The following is a 20,674-nucleotide window of genomic DNA, read 5'->3' on the forward strand; positions in this document are numbered from 1 at the left end:
TTAAATTGAGCTGGTGGAGAAGTCCTCTTAAGTACCCAGAGTGCACATTTTTGCAGCTAACTGAAGTATTACTTAAACCCCCACTCTGTTACTTGTTGCATTCAAAGGTTACTGCAAGAATTCTGTTGTTTTCCTTTCTACAAGCTTTGGGCAAACCCTGACTAACAGGAGAGGGTTTTGTGGTGATGCCGGCGGGAAGAAATGAGTCTCCATGCGCCGAGTCTCCTTCCTCAGCCCGCGCTCGGGAGGCGGGATGCTCACCCTCTCCCACGTCTGCTGCTCGTGGATGCTTGCTGTGAATTCACCAACCTCGCCTGTGACGTGCTTGGCCTGACCTCAGGGTCTCTCCTTCTCCGCTGCCATCCAGTAGCGGTCTTACCCGACTGAATTTCAGGCCTTTGGGCACCCCTGGGGAGAGCAACGAGGCACTGAAGAACGAAGAAGAGGTGTTTGGGCAGACACACTGAGGAGAAAGTAACAGCACCATAAAGTGAATAACAGAGCCAAAAACAAAACAGAGAAATTAAAGTGGGGAAAAAAAAAAAAAAAGATGTAATGAACAGGGAGAAGGAAAAATAATCAAAAGGAAAAACACATGTTGCCAAAATGAAGAAACATATGAGCAGAAATAAATAGATGTGAACAAATAAAAAAACCAAACATGGGTGTGTTAGGAGATACGAACCAAATCTTGAGGTTGTGAGTCAGGAGATGCAGTTCTTTCTGCTCATAATCACACAAACTTGGGAGCTGTGGCTTTAGGCAAAGGCTCTCAAAATTTCCCTGGAAAGTGACCTGTGAACCTCATACTTCACAGGCTGTCTGCACCAAAGGTAGAGATTTTAAAGCATCACGAGTCCCCGTGTTCCTCTGGCCACCATTTAAGAACATGAACAGCAAGCTGCAGCATTTCCTCGGCGTACCGAAGAACTGGAACTTGTGAGGGTTGTTCTTGCACCTTCTGTTTGTGGTTTAAAGCTCAAAGGGGTGCCCTCCAGCCTCGTTTCGGGGGATTAATTCCTTTTCCACTATGGTGTCACCAATAGCCCTCCTGGAACTGCAGGGATGTGCTCTGCAGTTTTGTGTTTTAAGAGCTTTTAGCAAATTTAGATTTAACGGAAAAGAGATTTTCAGTTGTCGTTTAAGTAAATGTATGTTTTCAGAATTAGTGGATATAGGGCACAGAAGCTAAAATTGAAATTAATTGGACAACAGCCTGTTCCCGTCCTTCAAAGAAAGCTGTCTGAATGCTGAGAAGCCACATACAATAGGGTTAAGTTCCATTATTATGTGGCCTGTGAAACCATTTTGTATTGTCGTCGTCTTACCATCTGCAAACAATTTCTGCCCATCATGATCCTATACTTTACATAAGGACAGCCTGAGGATTTTAAGGAAGGACAACGTAGCAAAATCATGCTTTAAAACAACTGCATGCTGGACTGACTTTCGTGTTTAAGAAAACTGTGGAAGCAAAGAGAAGAAAGCTTTAGCACTGAGATTTCAGAAGAGAAAAACACCACATGATTCCTCAGTGTTTCCAATCTCAGTATACGAGTTAGATGATGTTTTATTTTTATATTTCCCCAAATTTTTCTGTAGGGACTAGAAATGCAGTTTATCTTTCTAAGCCGGGAATTTTCCTTTGTGTTTCAAATAAGGCATCCTTAATGCTTGTTTCAGGAGTCTTTTCAAACACTTCTATTGCAATTGCTGTATTTTTTAATTTGTCCATGAACTATGGACAAACTCTACTCTTCATTCCATGCTGCTGTAAAGAAGCAAGAAGCCCAACAAATCTAATGCAACCAGCATAAGCAGAATGAAATTCTCTCCCTGATGAAGACAGTGGGAGCTCTGCTGTTGACTTTTAATAGGTTTAATAATTTCCCCACCAACTCCAGTTCATTCTTGCCTTGTACTGTAAATTACCAGTCACATCAATAAATGCGAAGCTGATGTAAAGGCAGGTAGAATTTCTGCTAAGTCTGGCCAAGTAATTTCCTTTTTTTCAGCAGGAAAAGTCAGGATTTAGCTGCCAAGAGGTACGGGAGGTGTGGAGTCCGTCTTTCTCAATACGGTGTTAACCCTCGATGATTACATCGGTGCTTTATCCTATGAAAACTGGCACCGGGTCACTGAAGACCGCCGTCTGCAGCCGCAGCCCATCAGTCGTCCATGCCCTGCCTGGAAGGATGCACAGGAGGGAGCACAAATGACCAGCATTTTCAAACATACTGTAACTCCAACGTCCCATGGGTAGAGAGCGAGAGAGACGAAGGGCACCTCGCATGCGCTATCAAACACATGGACTGCTTAATGGCAATGTAGATAATAAGGTAGTAAAGATATATTTTAATCTTATATTTCATGGGGAAGAAACAGGCCAGGAAAGAGCACAGCTTCGCTCATGCAGGCGACCCTGTTGCTGATACGCACCTTCACACCCTTCTGCAGTCACTTGCAGGCACAACCATAGAGTAGTTGCATTCAGTTTTTAGAGAATTATATTAGAGCCTTCTCTGCGCTGTTTGCAAATCGAAGCCAGCCAGCTGGCACGAAGGGAAGCAAGGCTATGCTCTACTTCTTTGCCCCCCACAGCACTCTGAATCATTTCTCCCAATTAAGGGAAAGTTTATTTTAAAAAGACTTTGGGGATCCCTTTAGATCTTTGGAGAAAGCTGGCTGTACCACGTTTCCTTTGTACCTCCTTGAAATATTAAAAAAAAAAAACCCCACCACACTCTTTCATTTTTCTTAATATAATGATATATTTAAAAGGGTTCTCAAAGGTGATTTGCATTTCATCTGTGCGCGGCCGCAGCGGCAGAGGTACCACCATATTTTTACACCAAAAAGAGTGCGTGGCAGCTGATGTTACTGCTGATGCTGCCAGGGGACAGCAGTGAAAATTGGGGGGGTCTTGGTATGGACACTTGTCGGGGAGAACATTGGGCCAGCGCTCAACGTGGGCTTCACGCACACTGCGGGGAAGGGCGTCCCTCAGTAGTGGGGGGGGATTCAACGTTAAATCAAGACCTCAAGTTAAGGTGAGTAAAGCCGAGGAATTTACGCTAAGGTATGAGCTCCATATGCAATATGCCTGGCATGAGGGGCTGCTCTGAGTTCTGCTGCAACCTGCAGAGAGAGATAAAGAAGCTGATGCAAAGCACAGTAAGAAAAGGAAAACAAAAAGGGGAAAATGTCTGTCTCCTTAAATGTCTGTCCTTCTGTGGAAATGATGTGGTGATAGCTCTGTCTTGCTATTGAGTTTTCTCTAAAAATAAACTGGGATGTTATTTGAGCTCTTCCAAAATGTAACATGCAGAAACTGCAAGAAGAATTAGGACAGAGCGGTGAAGGAGAGAGAGAAAGGTCAGCAGTCTGGCTGCGTTTGGGGCTGCAGCTCCTCAGATTACTTGGTAATGCTTCTCAGAGCAAAAACTCTGGTTTGTCTGGCGGGAGAGTAGCAAGCATCCCTGAAGAGCAACAGATTGACCTTTCTGATGACTAGGTTTTTCAGAACTCGAACAAAACTGTGAGCGGGACATAAACAGCTGGAGGAACAGGAATGAATTCAGGATTGTTCCCCAGCACCCCTGAACAAAAGTGTCGCTTCGTTTTTCCGGCTTCCTCAAGCTCAACCTCTTTGCTTCTCCAAGAAGTTTTTTATTTCAATTTCTTTGGCTTTGCTTCTTACACACAACGAAGAACTGATCTTTCTGGAGTGCTCTGTTGGTATCATTTAGTCTCCCAAGTTTAGTTATTAAGGCTCGGCCTAACATAATAGAAATCTGCAACAGAAATGCATTAAATTTGGACGTGATTCTCCTTGTTGGCTAGCAGGACCAGAGCAAAAGACTACATATTTAATCTAAGCGAAATGCAAAGCTTGTTGAATGGGAACGGACTCAAATGAGGGTGCAGACTGCGGGAGGACCGCTAGATGACGGTAACGTAACTCCTACAGCTGCAGCTATTCCTGGAGCTCCTCCAGGAGCTGCCTGGGGGTTCCAAGCCTTCTGGAAAGAAAAATGTTTAACTGAACCTTCTCACTTCTCCGACGGCGCACCTGAACACCTTCGTCGGGCAGAAAACCTGCAGCCGCCGCTGGAACTTTCACACTCAGGGATTTGGGTGGACCGGTGTGAAGCGCAGCTGCGGGAGCACGGGAGGTTTTCTGTTCCGCGGGACAGTCACAAGGGGCTGGCTCTGCTCCCTGCTTGCAGCTGGTATATCACACTGGAAACCATCTTAAAAATAATTAAACTCTTGCCTAACGTTACTTTTCCATGAAAGCAATTGATGTAGTTGCCGCAAGGGTGTTACACGGCCACGTTCTCCAGCCTGTCCAGCTCGAGAACTGGCCTCAGCACAACCTCTGTGCTTGGATTTGGCCAAGTTACGAATTCCCTTGTGCCAGCACATCCTTTAGAGGGACGTTACACAGAGACAGGAGTATGGGGAAGAAAAAACCCTGAAGAAACTCAGCCCAGGTTTCTGCTGGCTGGTGTACTTGTAAGAGCAGGAAGCAAGCTCAGATCCCAAATGACAAGTAGGCTGCCAGGGATATAGCCCAGCTATATATTTATATATAATGATTTCAGTTTTGCATTCCTAATTGCCAACTGTTGTTTCATCTCCCTGGATTGATGATATTGTCTGATGTTAGTGATACACGATCCATATGATAATAAATTTACTGGATTCGAGTTCAAAGTTTTTATCAGAATAAAATTCTCTCATTCAAAAATGTTTACTTTCCAGCTCCACAAAAACCTTTTCTTCCTAAGATGACTGTAAATTACTGCTCTTCACCTGATGAGGAATAGTGCGTGTGTTAGCAGTCGTGCTTTAGAAACACTTCGTTTCAGCGGGTCAGTTTAAAAAATAGGCTCACGAGCACAGAGTGATGTGATGTGCTACAGCAGACGAGAGAAATTACCGAGGAGGAAGAAATGAAAAACAAGAATTTTAATGCTCAGGAAAAAAATGTGCACATGCTCTAAAAAGATGAAGGAGACAGGATCAAAGGTAAGAGGACTAAACAGTGGAAAAGGGAAACATGATCTAGTAGCCAAAGCACGAGCCTGTAAGTCAGAAGCTGCAGGCCCTTCGAGCTGTCTTCTCACAAACCCAAACTGTGTGACTTAAGACAAAGTCTCTTTAAAACCTTGCCTGGAGGGCTGTCACTTTTGCAAAGGGACCTGTATCAAACCATGCACTTATAAGAATATAGACACGAGCAGTGTGTTGTCTCACATTTGTTTCTTGTCCTTCTAAAACATGCTTGAAACACAGCTGGGGTCTTACCATCGTAGCAAAACACAAGTTGTTTTTAATGGTGATACAATAGAAATAGGTCAGAGCTGAGTCATTTGGCGCTGGCTCGTTTAGAGGCTAGACGTGTCACTAGTCTCACCCTTCGAAAATGTCAGTTCTCAAATCCATGGAGGAGAGGCACTGCAGAAATACAGGGTTGTGCCACGCTGCCAAAGGACGATAAAAAGGGAATGCAACAGACCCACCGTTGCATTAAGCATGTTTCAAACTGCTGACGAAGGAAACAAATTATGTTTCAGTCTTCATTTAGAATTTGTTTGGTGTTAAAGCACAAACCAGCTTCAAAGTTAGGTCAGCTCTCTGGGCAACCCAGAAGAATTTATCAGATTATTAGGTAGCATTTATTCCATCTGGTTGTGAAATCCTAAAGGAAATACACTCAGCTATCTGACCAACTGATATTTTGATTAATGAGATTGTCTCTAATTCATAAAACTTCAGCTTTCTGAGGGGAAAAGGATGATTTGTGGTTGCTTCTTCTGTTACTTTGTCCTTCTTACCAGCAGTAATTTCATAATGTTATTACTTAATAATAGCAATTGGGCCATTGCTCTCATTGTCTATTAGAAATCACCATTAGCAAAATGATTAAAATATTAACATTAAATGCTATTTTCTCAGTTCTTTTTGTGCTATTATATCTCCTCGGATATTTTTGTTCACCCTTAAGTGACTTTCCCATTTCTTTCCTTGCTTTTTGCAACTACAAAATAGGTATTACCTGTTGTTGTACTCTACATCAATAACACAGTACCTATTTGACCAATTTTTTATGGTTCATTTCCTAAAATATCAACCGTTTTGAATCCTTAATATTTCTGGCCAGCAGGACCTTTCCTCAGGTGAGTGTTGTATTTCTGTGTTGAGGAAAACATCTTCTATGCTGTAGCCTTGCAGTTTTCCGAGACGTACGTGTGTTTTTTCATGAATCTTCAAAAATGGGAAGTGTGGAAGAAACAGCAAAATACATTTCTACTTTTGTAAGACTACTTTTTTTTTTTTTTTGCTTTGCTTTTTCACTCTTACTAGGGAAAGTGACAGTCTGAATGTCAGACCCTGGCAACTGAAGGAAGAACCCCCTTATTCACCCAGCAAGTAATGCATAGGCGATGAGAGTGCAAACTACAAAATGCAGATGTGTCTTGTATCTTCCCACAAACGCTGCCAGTTGGCCCAGAAAGAACACTGCTAGGCAGACGAGGAGAGCTGATGTGTTGCATCTAGCTCTCAGATGTCAGCTTTACTCCCGAGTTTGAAAACATCACTGTGATATAGAGTCCATGTAGGGAGCAGGTTTGCTTTTCTCCCCCCTCCTGCCCCCTCCGACCGCCCCAATTCCTCTCTCTGTGATTTCCCCAATACGATGGCGGCTGCAGGGCAAAAGTGGCCTCTGTGCAACACGTCAATCTGCAGCACTCTTCGTGCGAAGCTCGTCCATCCCAGGACTATGGATCCCAAAATTGCATTCCACCAATCTCCCCTCTAGATCCCAAGTGCTGAAATGATGTGGGTAAACAGGACCTGAAAAAGGAGATGGCAATCTGTCCCATTTTTCAGAAAATACACAGAGGGCCTGGACTTCTCCCCCACAAGGCCAGCATGGCCCCAGCTGGCTGCAGATGTCTGCGTTTGTGGATGCCGACACCACATGCTGCTTTGCTTTGTAAACTGCTGGTCTGAAACCCTTGCTTCGGAACGGCTCCCATCGTTGTCGACGATTACTCGAGGCTATGATTTGGCTTCCAAGACTCTTAATCGACTTCTATCATCAGCATAATTTATCCAACTGTTGATACTACTCTGAGGAAAGTCCTGGTGCCGATTAGCGTTCTTACTTAATTTAGTTCACGTAACAGGATTGAACTTCATCAAATATTACATCTTCTGCAGTGTGGTAGACTTACTCAACTCTGGACCCAGAATCATGTGAAAACTACAGTTTTAAGGTGAAAGCCATCCGATTATAATTGTGAAGTAAGAATAGAGACTTAAAGCAGCATTTAGGTTGGAAAAGACTTTTAAGATCACCAAGTCCAACCATTAACCCAGCACTGCCAAGTCCACCACTAACCCATGTGCCTACGCACCACATCTACACGTCTTTTAAGTACCTCCAGGGATGGTGACACCATCACTTCCCTGGGCAGCCTGTTCCAATGCTGGACAGTGAATGCCTTTCAGTGAGGAAATTTTTCCTAATATCCCATCTAAGCCTCCCCTGGTGCAACTTGAGGCCGTTTCCTCTTGTCCTATCGCTTGTCACTCGGGAGAAGAGACCAACACCCACCTGGCTACAGCCTCCTCTCACGCAGTTGTAGAGAGCCATAAGGTTCAGCCTCCTCTTCTCCTGAACACCCCCAGTTCCCTCAGCCGCTCCTCGCGGGACTTGTTCTCAAGGTCTTGAGACCTTAAAAAGTGCTTCAAACAGGGCATATCTCCCCTTTAATTAAAAAAAAAAAAAACAATACTCTAAATACGCTGGTTTTTAGGGCTGGTTGGCGCACTGTTCCCCCCTCCCCATCCTTCCGCCAAACGCGGGCTGAAGTCGCGCCTCTCCCCACGGCCTCCGCCAAAACCGAGGACGCTGAAGGCGGGCGCTGCGGCTCGAACACGCTTCAGGCGGGCCGAGCCCACCCTTCAGGGGAGCGGGCACGGAACCGCGCCGCGGAGCGTCTGCGTGACGTCACGACGAGCTCTCGCAGCGGACGCAGCCGGGCGTTGGAGAAAGGCCCTGCAGAAAGCGGTCATGCAGCGGCAGCGAACGAGCCTCTTTGTTTTTGGGGTGCGAAACACACCGGGCCCTGCGGCGCGGGGCGTGAACTTCCCGCGAGTCCGCCCCAGCCACGCTTCCACCGCACGAGCGGGAGCTCCGCGCCGGACCCAGCGTAGCGGGGAGCGGGTGTCCAGGGCTGCCCCGGGGGGGCCGCGCTTCCACCGCCTCCCGCCGCCAGCCCGCGGCCCGCCCCCCGCCTGCCCCCTCCGCCGCGCCGGGGCGGGGCCGTGACGTCACCGGCGGGCGCGGGGCGGCCGGGCTCCGCAGTGCGGGCAGGAGGCGGTGGCAGGGGCTGGGCCTGCGCGCACCTGCGCGGCCGCGCCATGGTTCGCTTCGGGCTGACCGTCGTCCGGCAGTGAGTACCGCGGCACCCCCCGCCCCCCCCCCCCCCGGTGCCAGGCCTTGCTCTCCCCCCGTCTCCCCGCTGCTCTCCCCCCTCACCCTCCCCCCCCCTTCCGCTGCCTGGACGGGCTGTGACGTCAGCGGAGTTCCGCCTTCCCCCCCTCCCCCCGCGGGGCTGTCCGTGAGCCGCGCGCGGCTCCCTGAGGGGTAACGGCCTCCTGTCAGTCAGTCACTCAGTCAATGGCAAGTCAGGTAGTCAGTGTCAGTGAGTCAGTACAGTGTCGGTCTGTCACTCAGTGTCAGTCAGTCAGTGTCAGTGTCTGGCAGTCAGTGTCAGTCAGTCTCAGTCAGTCAGTCAGTGTCAGTCAGCGTGGTGGGCGGGGCAGGCGCTGGGCCGGCCCTTGAGGGCGGTGCGGAGCCGCTGCCGGGCGGGCTGCGGCCCGGCTGCGGCCCGGCTGGGCGGTGCCTGACGCGGAGGGGCTTGTGCCTCTGGCGGTACCAGGTCCGGCTGGGTACGCGAGGCTGTTCTGGCGTAAGCGCAGTTCGCCGGAGAAGTCGAGCCATAGCGGTGTCGTTTGGTTTTGACGGAAGCACGGGGTTACACGTAACTTTAGTGAGCGCTGTCTGTGAACTCGTAGGGGACTGCTCGTAAGACCTTTCTCCTGCCAGAAGCTCTCTGGTGGGGCAAAGAGCTCGTTTAGGAATGTTAGTCTAACATTGCTACTGTGAAATGTTAAAGAATTGGCGTTTGTGACTTAGTTAAAATTGTTAAGGTGAGTTTTTCTTTCAAGGTGCAGTGGATATCGACAAAAGGTTTGTGGTTAACTAGACTTAGCTCCAGCTTCCTGCAGTTGACAGTAGTTAACTGTTTAATTTTTTTTTTAAAATAGACTTCTAGTTCCTCGTTAGCATAATACAGTTTGATACTTGATTAGTGCAACTGGAGCAATGACTCCTTTTTTTTTTTCCCCTAAATTTCCTCCTGTTAAGAGTTACTCTTTAATTCCCTTCAAGCCTGGATCTGCTGACTTGGTGCTCTAGTTGCAGCCTTGCTTTTACTCACATAGAAAGCACTGTGAGCCTGAAACAATTTGTTGGACTGGAAATCTTCAGGTGGAACTGCTGCAGGCACTTCAGAAAGATCCCAGTTCATCCCCCAGCAAATGGATGGGAGTTCATCCATCAGACTGGGCTTGTGTATGCTGCGCTGTCTCAGCGCCACTTGGAAACCTCCATGTTCTGCTTCGCTCCCCTCACCGCAATTGATGACCAGCAGGATGGACTCCATCCAGCCTGCAGCATTTTCCTCAAGAGGCTGGAAGTAGCTGTCAGGAAGTGGGTAGAGCCTGAAAAATCAAATTGGTGACCACTGTGCGGAAAAGAGTTTAAAGTATACTAAAATACAGTGTTTTATCTTAAAAGTACTGGTCTTCTGTGATCAGTTACCTATTTGGGGCTCCTCTTGAGGACTTCTGCACAGCAGTGTTGATAGCTCTCTGTATAAAAAACAAGCAGCACGCTTGGCCTTAGTACTGCGAAAACTTAAAACACGTGACATTTCAGTCAGGTGAGGAGTCTCAGCAAAGCCAGCATGCCTGACTTTGTTCATGTCAAGTTTAGTTGTTACATTTTCCCTCCTGAATAAGTCTGCACATGGTTTTAGTCGCTCTTCTCTTGAAATACCATCAGTTATGATTTTCCAGATAGGATATTCTAATTCCTAAAGAAGGTGATGTTCATTCTAGTAGTTTTTTTACAGCTGTGGCTTCTTAATGCTGTGTTATTTCAAGGTGTGCAGCCTGCTCTGCTATTTTTTATAACCTCTTGAACTGACTTCCCTGTCAAGTGCAGAGGTCCCCTTGGCTAGTACATGCTTTTTGTAAGAGGACTCACAGAGTCTTCCTGCATCTTCCCTCCTTCCGGCACTAAGGTGTTGTTGTAATAGACAAATTATAATATGTTTACAATAAATTTAAGAAATTACTTCCCTTCCTTTTATTCCACATAGGTTTGTCTTAATAAATGTCGACTGCATGGTTGGGGTTGACCACTCAAAAATGTTTTTGGTTTATTGTAAAGTCTTCAAATACATAATTTTGAAAAGAGGCTGTGCTGTACTGTATCTCATTTTTCCTGTTCTGACTCTGCTGTCTCCTGTTGGTATGTAATATAATAATGTTTTTGAATCTTCACTAAAACTGCTGAGAGTCAAGAATTTGCTTTTTGTTTATAATCTCTTTCAGTGGAGAAACAAGATACAACAAAGACAAGATACTGCAAGGTTAGTATCAGTTATTCTACTAGCTTGTTAGAGATGGAAAACTGTGGACTTGGTAAGGAGCCGCAGCAGGATGGATGAAGGTCATGTTGTAAAGGAGACTATTGCCTTAGGAAGGTAATCTCTCGCTTGCAAAAAAAGCCTACAGTAGAGCAAGGAAGAATGAAAAATAAAGATTGTTTAAATCGCTGAATTTTTGTTCAATCCCAGCTCTTTCTAGGAAGGCAGTCTTTAGACAAAAAATTTAAACCCAGGCTTCTCCTTAGTGACTGCTGACTTGTACACCCAGAACTGAAAACGCTGAGCTGCTTGGATGTCTGTTGTAGGAAAACCGAGGCTCACCACTACAAGAAACCTAGCGGGGTTGTAGTCTGAATAAATAAACTTTATACAGTGCTATGTGCTGTGAGGAAGAATCGTGCTTCTAGATTTTCCTACCTCTGTTTTGACATTGCAGTTTAGAGTTCTTGCGACAGAGCTTTGTGCTCATAATAAAGTGAATAAACAATACTCCCCTGCCTTATGTTCTTTTAAATTCCTAGCCCTCTGGCAGATGACATGTAGTAGGTTCTTCTCCGCCTGCTTGGCCACCGTGTAGAAAGTGAACGTTGCCAACTCTTACAGAAGCATGTGCGCCTTGTGTTTTGAGAGGTGTAAGACCTACACCAGCATGGTGTGCATGGTACAAGCTCTCACATGGCTGAATTATGGACAAGGTGCTCAGAACTCAAGTTCTGGACTTCCGGTGTCCTGTCTTTTGCTATTGGAAGCATATAAATTATTGTGCATTTGCTGGGTGAAAGTTGTTTTTGTCATTGCTCTGGATCTGATGAGAATTGCATGCTCTCTGCTTTGACTTCCTACAAAAGTAAAATAGCTGATACAAGTGTAGACGTAGCAATTTGTCACAGGCTTGTCCCTCTGCCATAGTTCTCGGTTCTCCTACTGACTCTGAGCTGTGACAGGAGCACACCTATTTCATTCAAGTTGAATTACCAAAGTGCTGGTTCTCCCAACGCTGTCCTAGAGCTCTGTGGCCAGTTAGTTTCACAGACTACTCTGGCTGAAAACAATTTTTGGAAAGGTTGCTGCTTTTCAGCTAGGTTTGTTCCATCAACATGCTCGCTATGCAGCTGCCTGAGCTGCTAGTGTCCATGTGCGAGGTGGAGTAGGGGAGAGGAAGAGACCATAACAGGTTGTGTTTACGTCAACTGTAAAATTACTATGAAACTGTGCTTTTGGCAAAGAGTGTGTCCTGTTTTCCGCATTACACAGAATCCCTTCTTGTTGCCTCATTTCTTCAAGGCATTGTCAACGTTAGGGAATGGGGAGGAGCAGGCATTTCATAGTTGTCAGGACTTGACTCTCCGAATGTGCACATTTTTTCCATGTATGTATTTTAGTATCAACAACAGTATCTCAATTGTATTGTCTTTTTGCTTATTTACAATCAACAAATCTGTTTATAGAGTTTCAGTTTCAGTTGTGCGATTCCCCTTGCAGGAAGCCTAACTGACCATTCTAAAAAGGACAAGTGATTTGAAATGACTACTCACAATTAGAAGATGTAGGCCTCTGTTCTATGTTTAAGTTTGTCATATGTATACATTGGTATAAATATCATCAATAATGATCCTTCTGTCTTGCTAGCCTGTACTCCCTTTTTTCATACAATTTGTGTGACTGAGTTTAGGGAAGACCAGAGGTACAGTGACTTTTACTAAGGGTTGGCTTTACTGAGAGAGAAGCACTTTATTATGACTGAGCAGCTTCTTTGTTGCTGCCATGGTTGTTCAGCTGCTAAATGATCAAAAATTTGCATGTCTTAATGTTGATGGGTTTTTATTTTGTAGGTCAAGGAGTGGATGAGCCGCTCTCTGCAACTGGTTTCAGACAAGCAGATGCTGCTGGTTTATTTCTCAGTAATGTAAAGTTTACACATGTCTTTTCAAGTGACCTCCTTCGAGCAAAGCAGGCAAGTGTTTCTTGAGGCAACTGAATGTAAATATTAGCTTCAGAATTTGGCATTTATTTATTTATTTGCTGTTGGTGATGCAAAAAATAATACAGTAACGGAGAGCCAAAAGCTATTTTGATGGACTTAGAACTGGAGTTTGAATTGTGTAAATTCAAGAAGGTCTCTATGAATAAGGAAGTTTCAATGAAAACAGCTCACTTAGGAAGTGATGAAGGCCAGCTTGCTTTGCAGGGTGTCAGGCAGTGGTATTCTTAGGGATTTGGCATTATTTTGTATGTGCATAGGTTCTTGCTATAGGAATAATCGGGACTCAGAAGTAACACAGACTGAAGTCAGGTTTTCTTTGAAGAAACAAAACAAATTGGCTGTGATATTGTTGTATTGTCTTATGCATTGTGGCAATACGCTGTGTTTTTCTGAGGAATGCAGACCAGCATAGGTGAGATGAAGTTTTGCTGTAAAGTCAGTACAAGGATCATTAAATGTGCAGAGAGGTTGGATTTTGGCAGGAACATAATAGCACACCTTGATGCACTATTTTAATAGGTAATTAAAGAGGAAAACCAAGTTAATTACTGAGTGGGATTACATGTGATTTTGTGTACAACGTTGCAAAACACTCAAAAATTAGGGAAACAGAACTTTTAAAGGTAGAGGCATAGATCAGCTGTTCTAGAAAGGTCATGTCTCCTGTGGAAGCCCTGTCCTTAGTTCTCTCTTCTGTTACCGATGCTGTGATTTCAGGAGACATATAGGCTTCACACGATTGGAACTACTAAGTGATTCTTGATAGCCCTGGTGGTTGCTTGCTTTTTGATTTGTTGTCCTGCTACAAAAGTCTGTGGAGTCTTGCTGTAAACCAGATCAACAAAATTTAGCATAAATCCCCTTTTTTTCTTAAAACATAAGTCATCGACATTGCTCATCAGTTTTGCAGCATGGTCCCATAAACTGTTTTAGCAGCACCACTTAGGCAGAAAACAAACTAGGGAGGGAGGAGCACAGGGAGGGAGGAGTGCAATAATTAAATTTTTTTAAAACGCATAGTAACTGCCTGAGAAGTCTCCTCCTTTAAGTGTGTGGATGGTGGTGATTACATTTGATAACATTAATAGTGCTTTATAATGTTCCTTAAGACTCTCTGTGCTATGTGCCTGCCTTAGGGGAATTGGTTTTGAATGCTCAGCCACTTGAGAGTGAGATTGGTAATTTTTTTCCTTATAGTAGAGAGAGCCTTTTCCACGAGAAGCATTTGCACTCTCATAATGTAGAAGACAGACGTGAATTTGTCCTTTGCGTAAAGGACGTGTGTTTTGACATTTGCTTGACAAGCTATCCAGACTTTGCGGAAGCTTTTCCGAAGATGTGTAAAGCTGCAGTTTCCATTTGCTTGGAACTCGCTTTTTTGGCAGCTGCAAATCTATGAGGAAGTGTCTTTTACTATGCTGTCACTTCATAGCTCAAGGTATGAGAGGAATGTACAAGTTCCCTTGCAAAAGGGGCGGGGGGGGGGGGGAGGAAAAGGTCTTTAAAGAAACTGTTGGTGGTGAAGTTTAGTTTTCTTTGCAACGTCTCCTGCATCAGCTGCAGTGAGGGTGTGTACTGGTTACTGGAACCTAGAGGGGTACGCAGTCCTCCGGCTGCTCCCCATGGCTGACGGCTGAATGTTCACACCTGAGCAGGATAGGAGAAAACAAGGGTGTGTGCAGAGACAGTCATACTAGCTGGGCAGGAATTCTGAGAGCGAAAAGAGATGCAAAGTGAGCAGGTGTAGGAAATGCAGAGAGACGCGTTGCAGGGAAGCCTGTTTGAGAGAATAAGCCTAGGAGGGAGAGTCAAAGACGAGCTCCAGAAATTAGCAATGTAGAAGAGAGCAGGCAGACCTCTGATGTTGGGCAGGCTGGATGTGGCGTGAACAGCACATAACTCCGTGAGACTTGTTGGCTTAACAGAGCATAACACCAAAGTCTGCAGGGGAATGTGGGGCCTACTGTGGGATGTTCATGCTGTTGGGAGAACTCCGCAGTAGTGAAGGTAGGTTCAGGATTGGGACAGGCTGGGCCCTGAGAAGAGAGAAAATCTTTTTTCGCAGTATAAAATGTGGCTAATATCCCTTCTCTCACTGAGGTACTGTGAAGATTCAGTAGCGTTTCTGAAGCATGCTGGCACTCTAGTAATGGATGGTGTAGGAAAGGTGTGAGAAAGTTAATCTCTCTCTCTGAGCATATTTTGGTTCCAGCACAGTAAATGAGTCGTCATGTTTAATATCTACAGTTCAGAGTATGAACTAGTGCTCAGTAGGTGAATGTTGACTATTCTATGTATTGAACAAGATCTTGGTAACTATGCTGTTCATATATACAAGGAGATTGGCTCAACCCTATCTGAATTTTTACATTATTCTATTACAGGTATTTTAAGTTGCAACATTGCTTTCCTAAGCAATACATTAAATAGTTCCTAAAATCTTGTTAGTACAAGAAGGCTGCTTATTATTTGGCAGAATCTGAGGAGCCTTTTCAAAACGAGTTCTTTGAATGCCAGTTTGACTGGATGTGGACATTTGCACAAGGCTTCCAGCTGATACTACCAGGCTCAACTGTATTCAAATCACACTTTGGTGCATGTAAGAACAGGAGCAGGTTTAGCTGTCCTTTAGTTCCCACTATTGGCTGTGGCAGGCAGACAGCTGTATAATATCCAACATGCTAGATCCTGTATTAGGCAATACTTTTTCCAAAGTGGTATCAGAATTTCCTCTCGATCAGTTGTTTTGCCCTCCCTGCACCCCCAAAATCACATGCTTCCTTGGAAGAAAGAAGATAAATAGCACAAAACTCAAGACGTCCAGACTATTGTTAAAGTGAAACTAAGCCCTTTGTGTTTTCTCTCACTTGGCCATGCTATCAAAAGGCAGGTGAATACAATAAGATTTTTTTCTCCTGAGTGTATCATCTAGTGCATTTCTCCCTCATAACATTGAGGCTCACGCTTCAGTATGTTGCCAGCAAACACCCTCCTGCCTCTTAACTGCTTCAATAGTATTTGATTTCTGAGGTGCACTTGCCAGAAAGTAATTTAATTTTTAGATGCTGTGTTTTTTTGCAGTCGGTTTAACTGATCAGTTTTTAGGAACGTACTGCTTGTGTATTACATGTAAAGAATGTGCCGGCATGATTGCTTTGTGAGTAGCAGTAGACTCGAGAGAAGATGCGGCTTTTATCCTGGTAAATCCTGCTGCTGCTGTGTGTCTTGCTGCCCGCCTTTCATGGGTACTAAGTGTCTTCAACTGTTCTAGACTTTGAATTGTGAAAGTACTTTCAGAAGATCGGAGCTTTTCTACCTTTTATGGCCTGACACAGGCCACTTAACCAATCCTACCAGAAAAAATTGTATCTATCTTGTTTGTTTGGATTGGTGGGTACTACCGAGGTGATTCACCTTGGCTGTGGTATTGTAATGTGGTCTAGCTATCCCATGAGAAAACAGCCCGTTGATGTGACTTTGTATTCACTTTTTAGACTGCTGCCACAATTCTAGGAAAAAATAAGTTTTGCAAAGATTTGGAAATCAAGTATGATGCAAGACTTCGAGAGAGAGTAAGTGCCAAAAGAGTTTGTTTTAATACTGAACGCTGAACAACTTGAAAATGTAATTTACTGCTGATGGATACCTTGGCTTATTAAATGGTAGACTTAACAGTGGAGAGTGCTATTTGATGTGTTTTTAATCATTGAAAACTGAACTGTTCACATCAGGTACTCTAAATTGTTTGCCTGACTGCAGAATTGTGAAGCAAAGCCAAAAGTCAGTGATTAGTGCTGTATCTGGTGCTCTAATGATTGTTACCTCTACATGTGAATCTTAACTTACTTATCTTAAACGTAATAAAAAGCTTAACTTTGTTTGCTAACCCCATGTGTGAAGTGTTAAAGATACTCCCTCAGCCTACCTTCTCCAGCCTGATGGCACAACTCGACGTTGGCTTTTTAGCTGTTTATACCTTTTCATTTGCACAGAGACTACTGAAAAGCTTTCTGCTGCCGATGGAACAGGCAGCTTTCCTGATTAGCCGCTCTGCCTGATAACAGGCATAATTGTAGCTCCTGTGTGTTTTTAAGTATGTCTTGATCAGAATAAACTCAGATGCTGGCTGGTTCTGCTAATATGAATCGCCCTTCAGATACTACACTGAGCGTGTCAGCTGAATTTTAAATAAGGAAATGCTACAAAAGCAAAAGCGGGATGTCATATTGCCAGCAGGCAAGTAAGTGTTTAAGGAGAAGAACACGACTGTAGCATTTCCTATTTGGATCTTCTTTTTCTGTCAGAAATTCCAGTTCTTCCCCTGAAACCAGCAAGTTAAATGGCTCCCAATCTTCTTTAGTTGCTTTACCACCTGATGTTTTTGAAAATATTATGGGTCGTGATACAGAATTTTAGAAAGACTAATCTTAAGTCTCTTACTTTTCATGGTGTTTGTACGGGTGTATAGAAATGCCAGTACAGTGTCTGTGGGCCTCAGGTTGTAAGTCACTACTCTGGATAACTGGAATTAAGTTTGAATTGCATGAAAAGAAGCAAAGTCCTTTAAAGAACATATGTTGTTCACCCTATTATGAAAGTTTTATTCTGTCATGCCTTGCTTTCATGAGAGAAGTCTGGAAAAATCTTTAAGAATAGGATTTAATTTTCAGCTATTTCAGAGCACGTATTTCTTCACATCTTTCTTAGTATTCTTAAATTTCCAATATTTTGCTTTAGAGAAAGGGATTAAGAGGCTGAAGTAAATGCATTTCAATACACTTAAATTCTGAAGACTGTAATAAATTAGTTATTACGGCAGCTGATTGCATATCCACAGCAAGTGAATAGTGACATAGAAGTAAAACAAAAGCCTCAGTAATGAGTATGTGTCTATATCCTAGTCATCAATATCTGGGTTTCTGGAATGCATGTAACTGAGTGTTTGACAGTATAGCATCAGCTCTTACTTTCTCAATATATTCATCATAACTGTAGCATTTTCACTGTCTTCAGACGTTCCAAGGATAGACCAAAGCTTCCCATTTTTCATCTGTTAGTGATAGCTAAGTATTAATCTTCAGAGGGAAAAGCTGCTTTACCATTGCTAGAGATGTGCCTTGGAAAGATCTTCAAGGTCAAAAATGGTAATGCACATCCAAGTATATCTATCTTGTAAAATACATTACAGATGATAAAATATAATATTTTATAATGTGACTTCTAGTGATCCAGAATAATTAGCTGGTATATATGGATTCTTACTACTGTTCCTTGTATGGGCCTTGCATTTGGAGGTCTCAGGAATAAGCATGTCATTGAAGATAGTTAATTGCATGTTCTCTGAGTCCATTAGCATATGATTTTAAGATCTTTTTTGCCTTTCTTGTTTTCTGAAAACACTGTCTACAGCAGTTGTGTATGTCCTGAAAAAATATGGGAAGGCCTTACTCTTTGTTTTTAATAGGTAGAGTACTTGTGGTTTTTTGTCTTTTTTTCTTTTTTCTTTATCAAAAATTTTGATTTTAAGATGGAGGCCTTCTCTGTTGTGGAGTTTTCAGAGGTCTGTAGAGAAATAATTTGCTTCTTACTTGTGAAAAATAATTCCCTGTAGTCTTTCTGCAAATGAGAAGTAAATGGAGTTTATCCTCGTGTGAACAGCTACATACAGAGGCGTTTGCAACATAACCTCAGTAACAAAGACACTTGAATTTTGTATGCTAAGAATAAGTGTCAGGAATGTAGGAAAAAATCTCAAGGCAAAGGTCAGGCTGAAAGGCTAAAGGTAGTGTTTTGAATGTTAGTACTTTAAATGAGATGCTGCTCAATGTATTTCTCTACTCAGCATGTATATATACTTTTAACTTAAATAGCAGATACAAAGATACCTCCTCCTCCAATATTGGGATAAAATGTAAAAGGTAGTTAAGCCTGCACGTTAGACTTGAGAATCCAAGAAAACAAAGCTGTGAAGAGATGTTCACATTGGAAGCAGTATTGGAGGCTTGATATATCTTGCTAAACCCGTTCTTTGTAACTTGCCTCCTACAGAAATACGGAGTTGCAGAAGGAAAGCCTTTGACTGACCTCAAGGCTATGGCAAAGGCTGCTGGAGAGCAGTGTCCTTCATTCACGCCTTCTGGAGGAGAAACCCTGGATGAAGTACGGTATTTATTTATTTATTTGTGTGCTGCTTTCTAGGCCATTTCATCAGTGCAGATGCAGCTCTTGCGTACTTAGGAACATCTTATTGAGAGCTTAGCGCAACCAAAGTAGTTATTTTCTAAGCTAAAAACACTACGTGACCTGACTGCGGTGGCTGCCGAGTAGGGAATCTCTTTAGAACTAAACTAGTGATTCTGAGATTGACTCTTCATGATGCTCTCGTTTGCGGAAGGCAATTACTCTCAGCCTCGGCTTTGGAGGGCAGAGGAGCTTTTACAGCGTTCAGTAACTTACCATTGATTGCTGAGACTTGTCTGTGATAGACATTTGTCTTTTAATGGAAGTAGTTACATCTCAGATTTCTGAAAGCCGAAGTCTCATGCATTCTTCACAAGGTACTCTTCTGACCTTTCTCTTTAGGTAAGAGAACGTGCAAGGGATTTTTTTGAATTTCTGTGTCAGCTAGCTGTTGAATTGGAACAGAAAGAACAAGACATGCACGGTGCAGCAAGCAGAAGCTCAGGAACATCTGAAGAACAGTTATTTTTCCCTTGGACAAACCATTGCGGTGACGCAGAACTTAGCTCTGATAATGGTGGAGCTTCTAAAATATTAGATGCCAATATATTAGTGGTGAGTCATGGAGCCTACATGAGGAACTGGATTGGTTATTTTGTTTCAGATCTCAACTGTACTTTACCAACAAATTTAACAAAGTCTCAGTTGTCTTCTGTCAGTCCCAATACAGGAGTTAGTCACTTCATTATAAAACTTGAAAATGGAAATTTGTTAAAACCTGAAATCACATGTGTTTGTCTTAATCTAGACTCTCACTTAGTGGATGTGGGAGCTGAATGCGTAGCTCCAAAAGTGTTTTAAGAGCCTTTGTAGGGGGAAGTGGTTTTAGATCACCAGTATTCTAAGCTTGGGAAAGGTATCTGTAGTAATTACTGAGATTGACTGGAGTAATTGACACTAAACTGCACAATTGAAGACATGCAACTGCTTACCATCTTAAAATAACACAATTTGCATGGTCCTAGTGCCTGATAGAGCTTGGCACTGGAGAAATAACACAAATGTTCTTTATGAACGGAAACATAATACTTCCAGTCACTTGCATATCTGCTTCTAGATGCATATTTTTTAAACATTTCTTTTCATTAGCCCATAATTATTTTGGTTATCTTCAGGTAAAAGAGTTGGGGAGGGGAGAGGAATGGTACCTCAAAGGTGAGCTATACTGTATTCTTGTTTTATTAAAAAATACTGATTATAATATTAAACTTATATGTTGTTTTAAAATAATTTTTTTGAATGCAATAGTGTAACCTAAAAAGGAGCCTTGCCTAGGGGAAAAGGTTTGGTACAGAGTCAGGGGACACGTTCCTGGCTCTGATACTAAATAGCTGTGAGACTCTGGGCAAATCTCTTTTCCATTTGTAGAATGGGGATGATGATACACCTACCTCACAGGAGTGTTTTGTAAGAAGTTATTGGTGTTGTTGAGACCTCTGTTGAAGAGCACTGTACACAAACATTAAAGTATTTATTTTTAACTGTAAGCAGGATGAGGAACTTTGTGTGTACATAGTTGAAGTAATGGTCTCTTCTGAAAAGGAACCTTTATCAACAGGATGAGCTGTACCTGACTAGAATCCTTTTGTCAGTTGCAGTCGTACACTTGATGGATGAATATTTTTTGCCTAGAATTGGGCAAGTTTGATTGCTTGATGATTGCTTATTGTTGCTGTTAGTACTGCATTCTTTC

The 20,674-nt window shown here is 43.3% G+C and overlaps 1 protein-coding gene across 1 annotated transcript; it reads left to right on the forward strand.

Annotated features, from left to right (window-relative positions):
- Positions 1 to 8,439: 8,439 nt before the first annotated feature.
- TIGAR (TP53 induced glycolysis regulatory phosphatase) lies at positions 8,440 to 19,782 on the forward strand (the record flags this gene model as incomplete). The annotated part of the gene is made up of 6 exons (XM_082011351.1): positions 8,440 to 8,471; positions 10,702 to 10,739; positions 12,590 to 12,711; positions 16,236 to 16,313; positions 18,790 to 18,900; positions 19,324 to 19,782. The coding sequence occupies 6 exons, from the start codon at positions 8,440 to 8,442 to the stop codon at positions 19,780 to 19,782; spliced, it is 840 nt and encodes a 279-aa protein (XP_081867477.1).
- Between the last annotated feature and the right edge of the window lie 892 nt (positions 19,783 to 20,674).

This window comes from Phaethon aethereus (genome assembly GCF_964289735.1).
Source record: "Phaethon aethereus genome assembly, chromosome: 1".
In the NCBI taxonomy this organism is placed as follows: Eukaryota; Metazoa; Chordata; class Aves; order Phaethontiformes; family Phaethontidae; genus Phaethon; species Phaethon aethereus.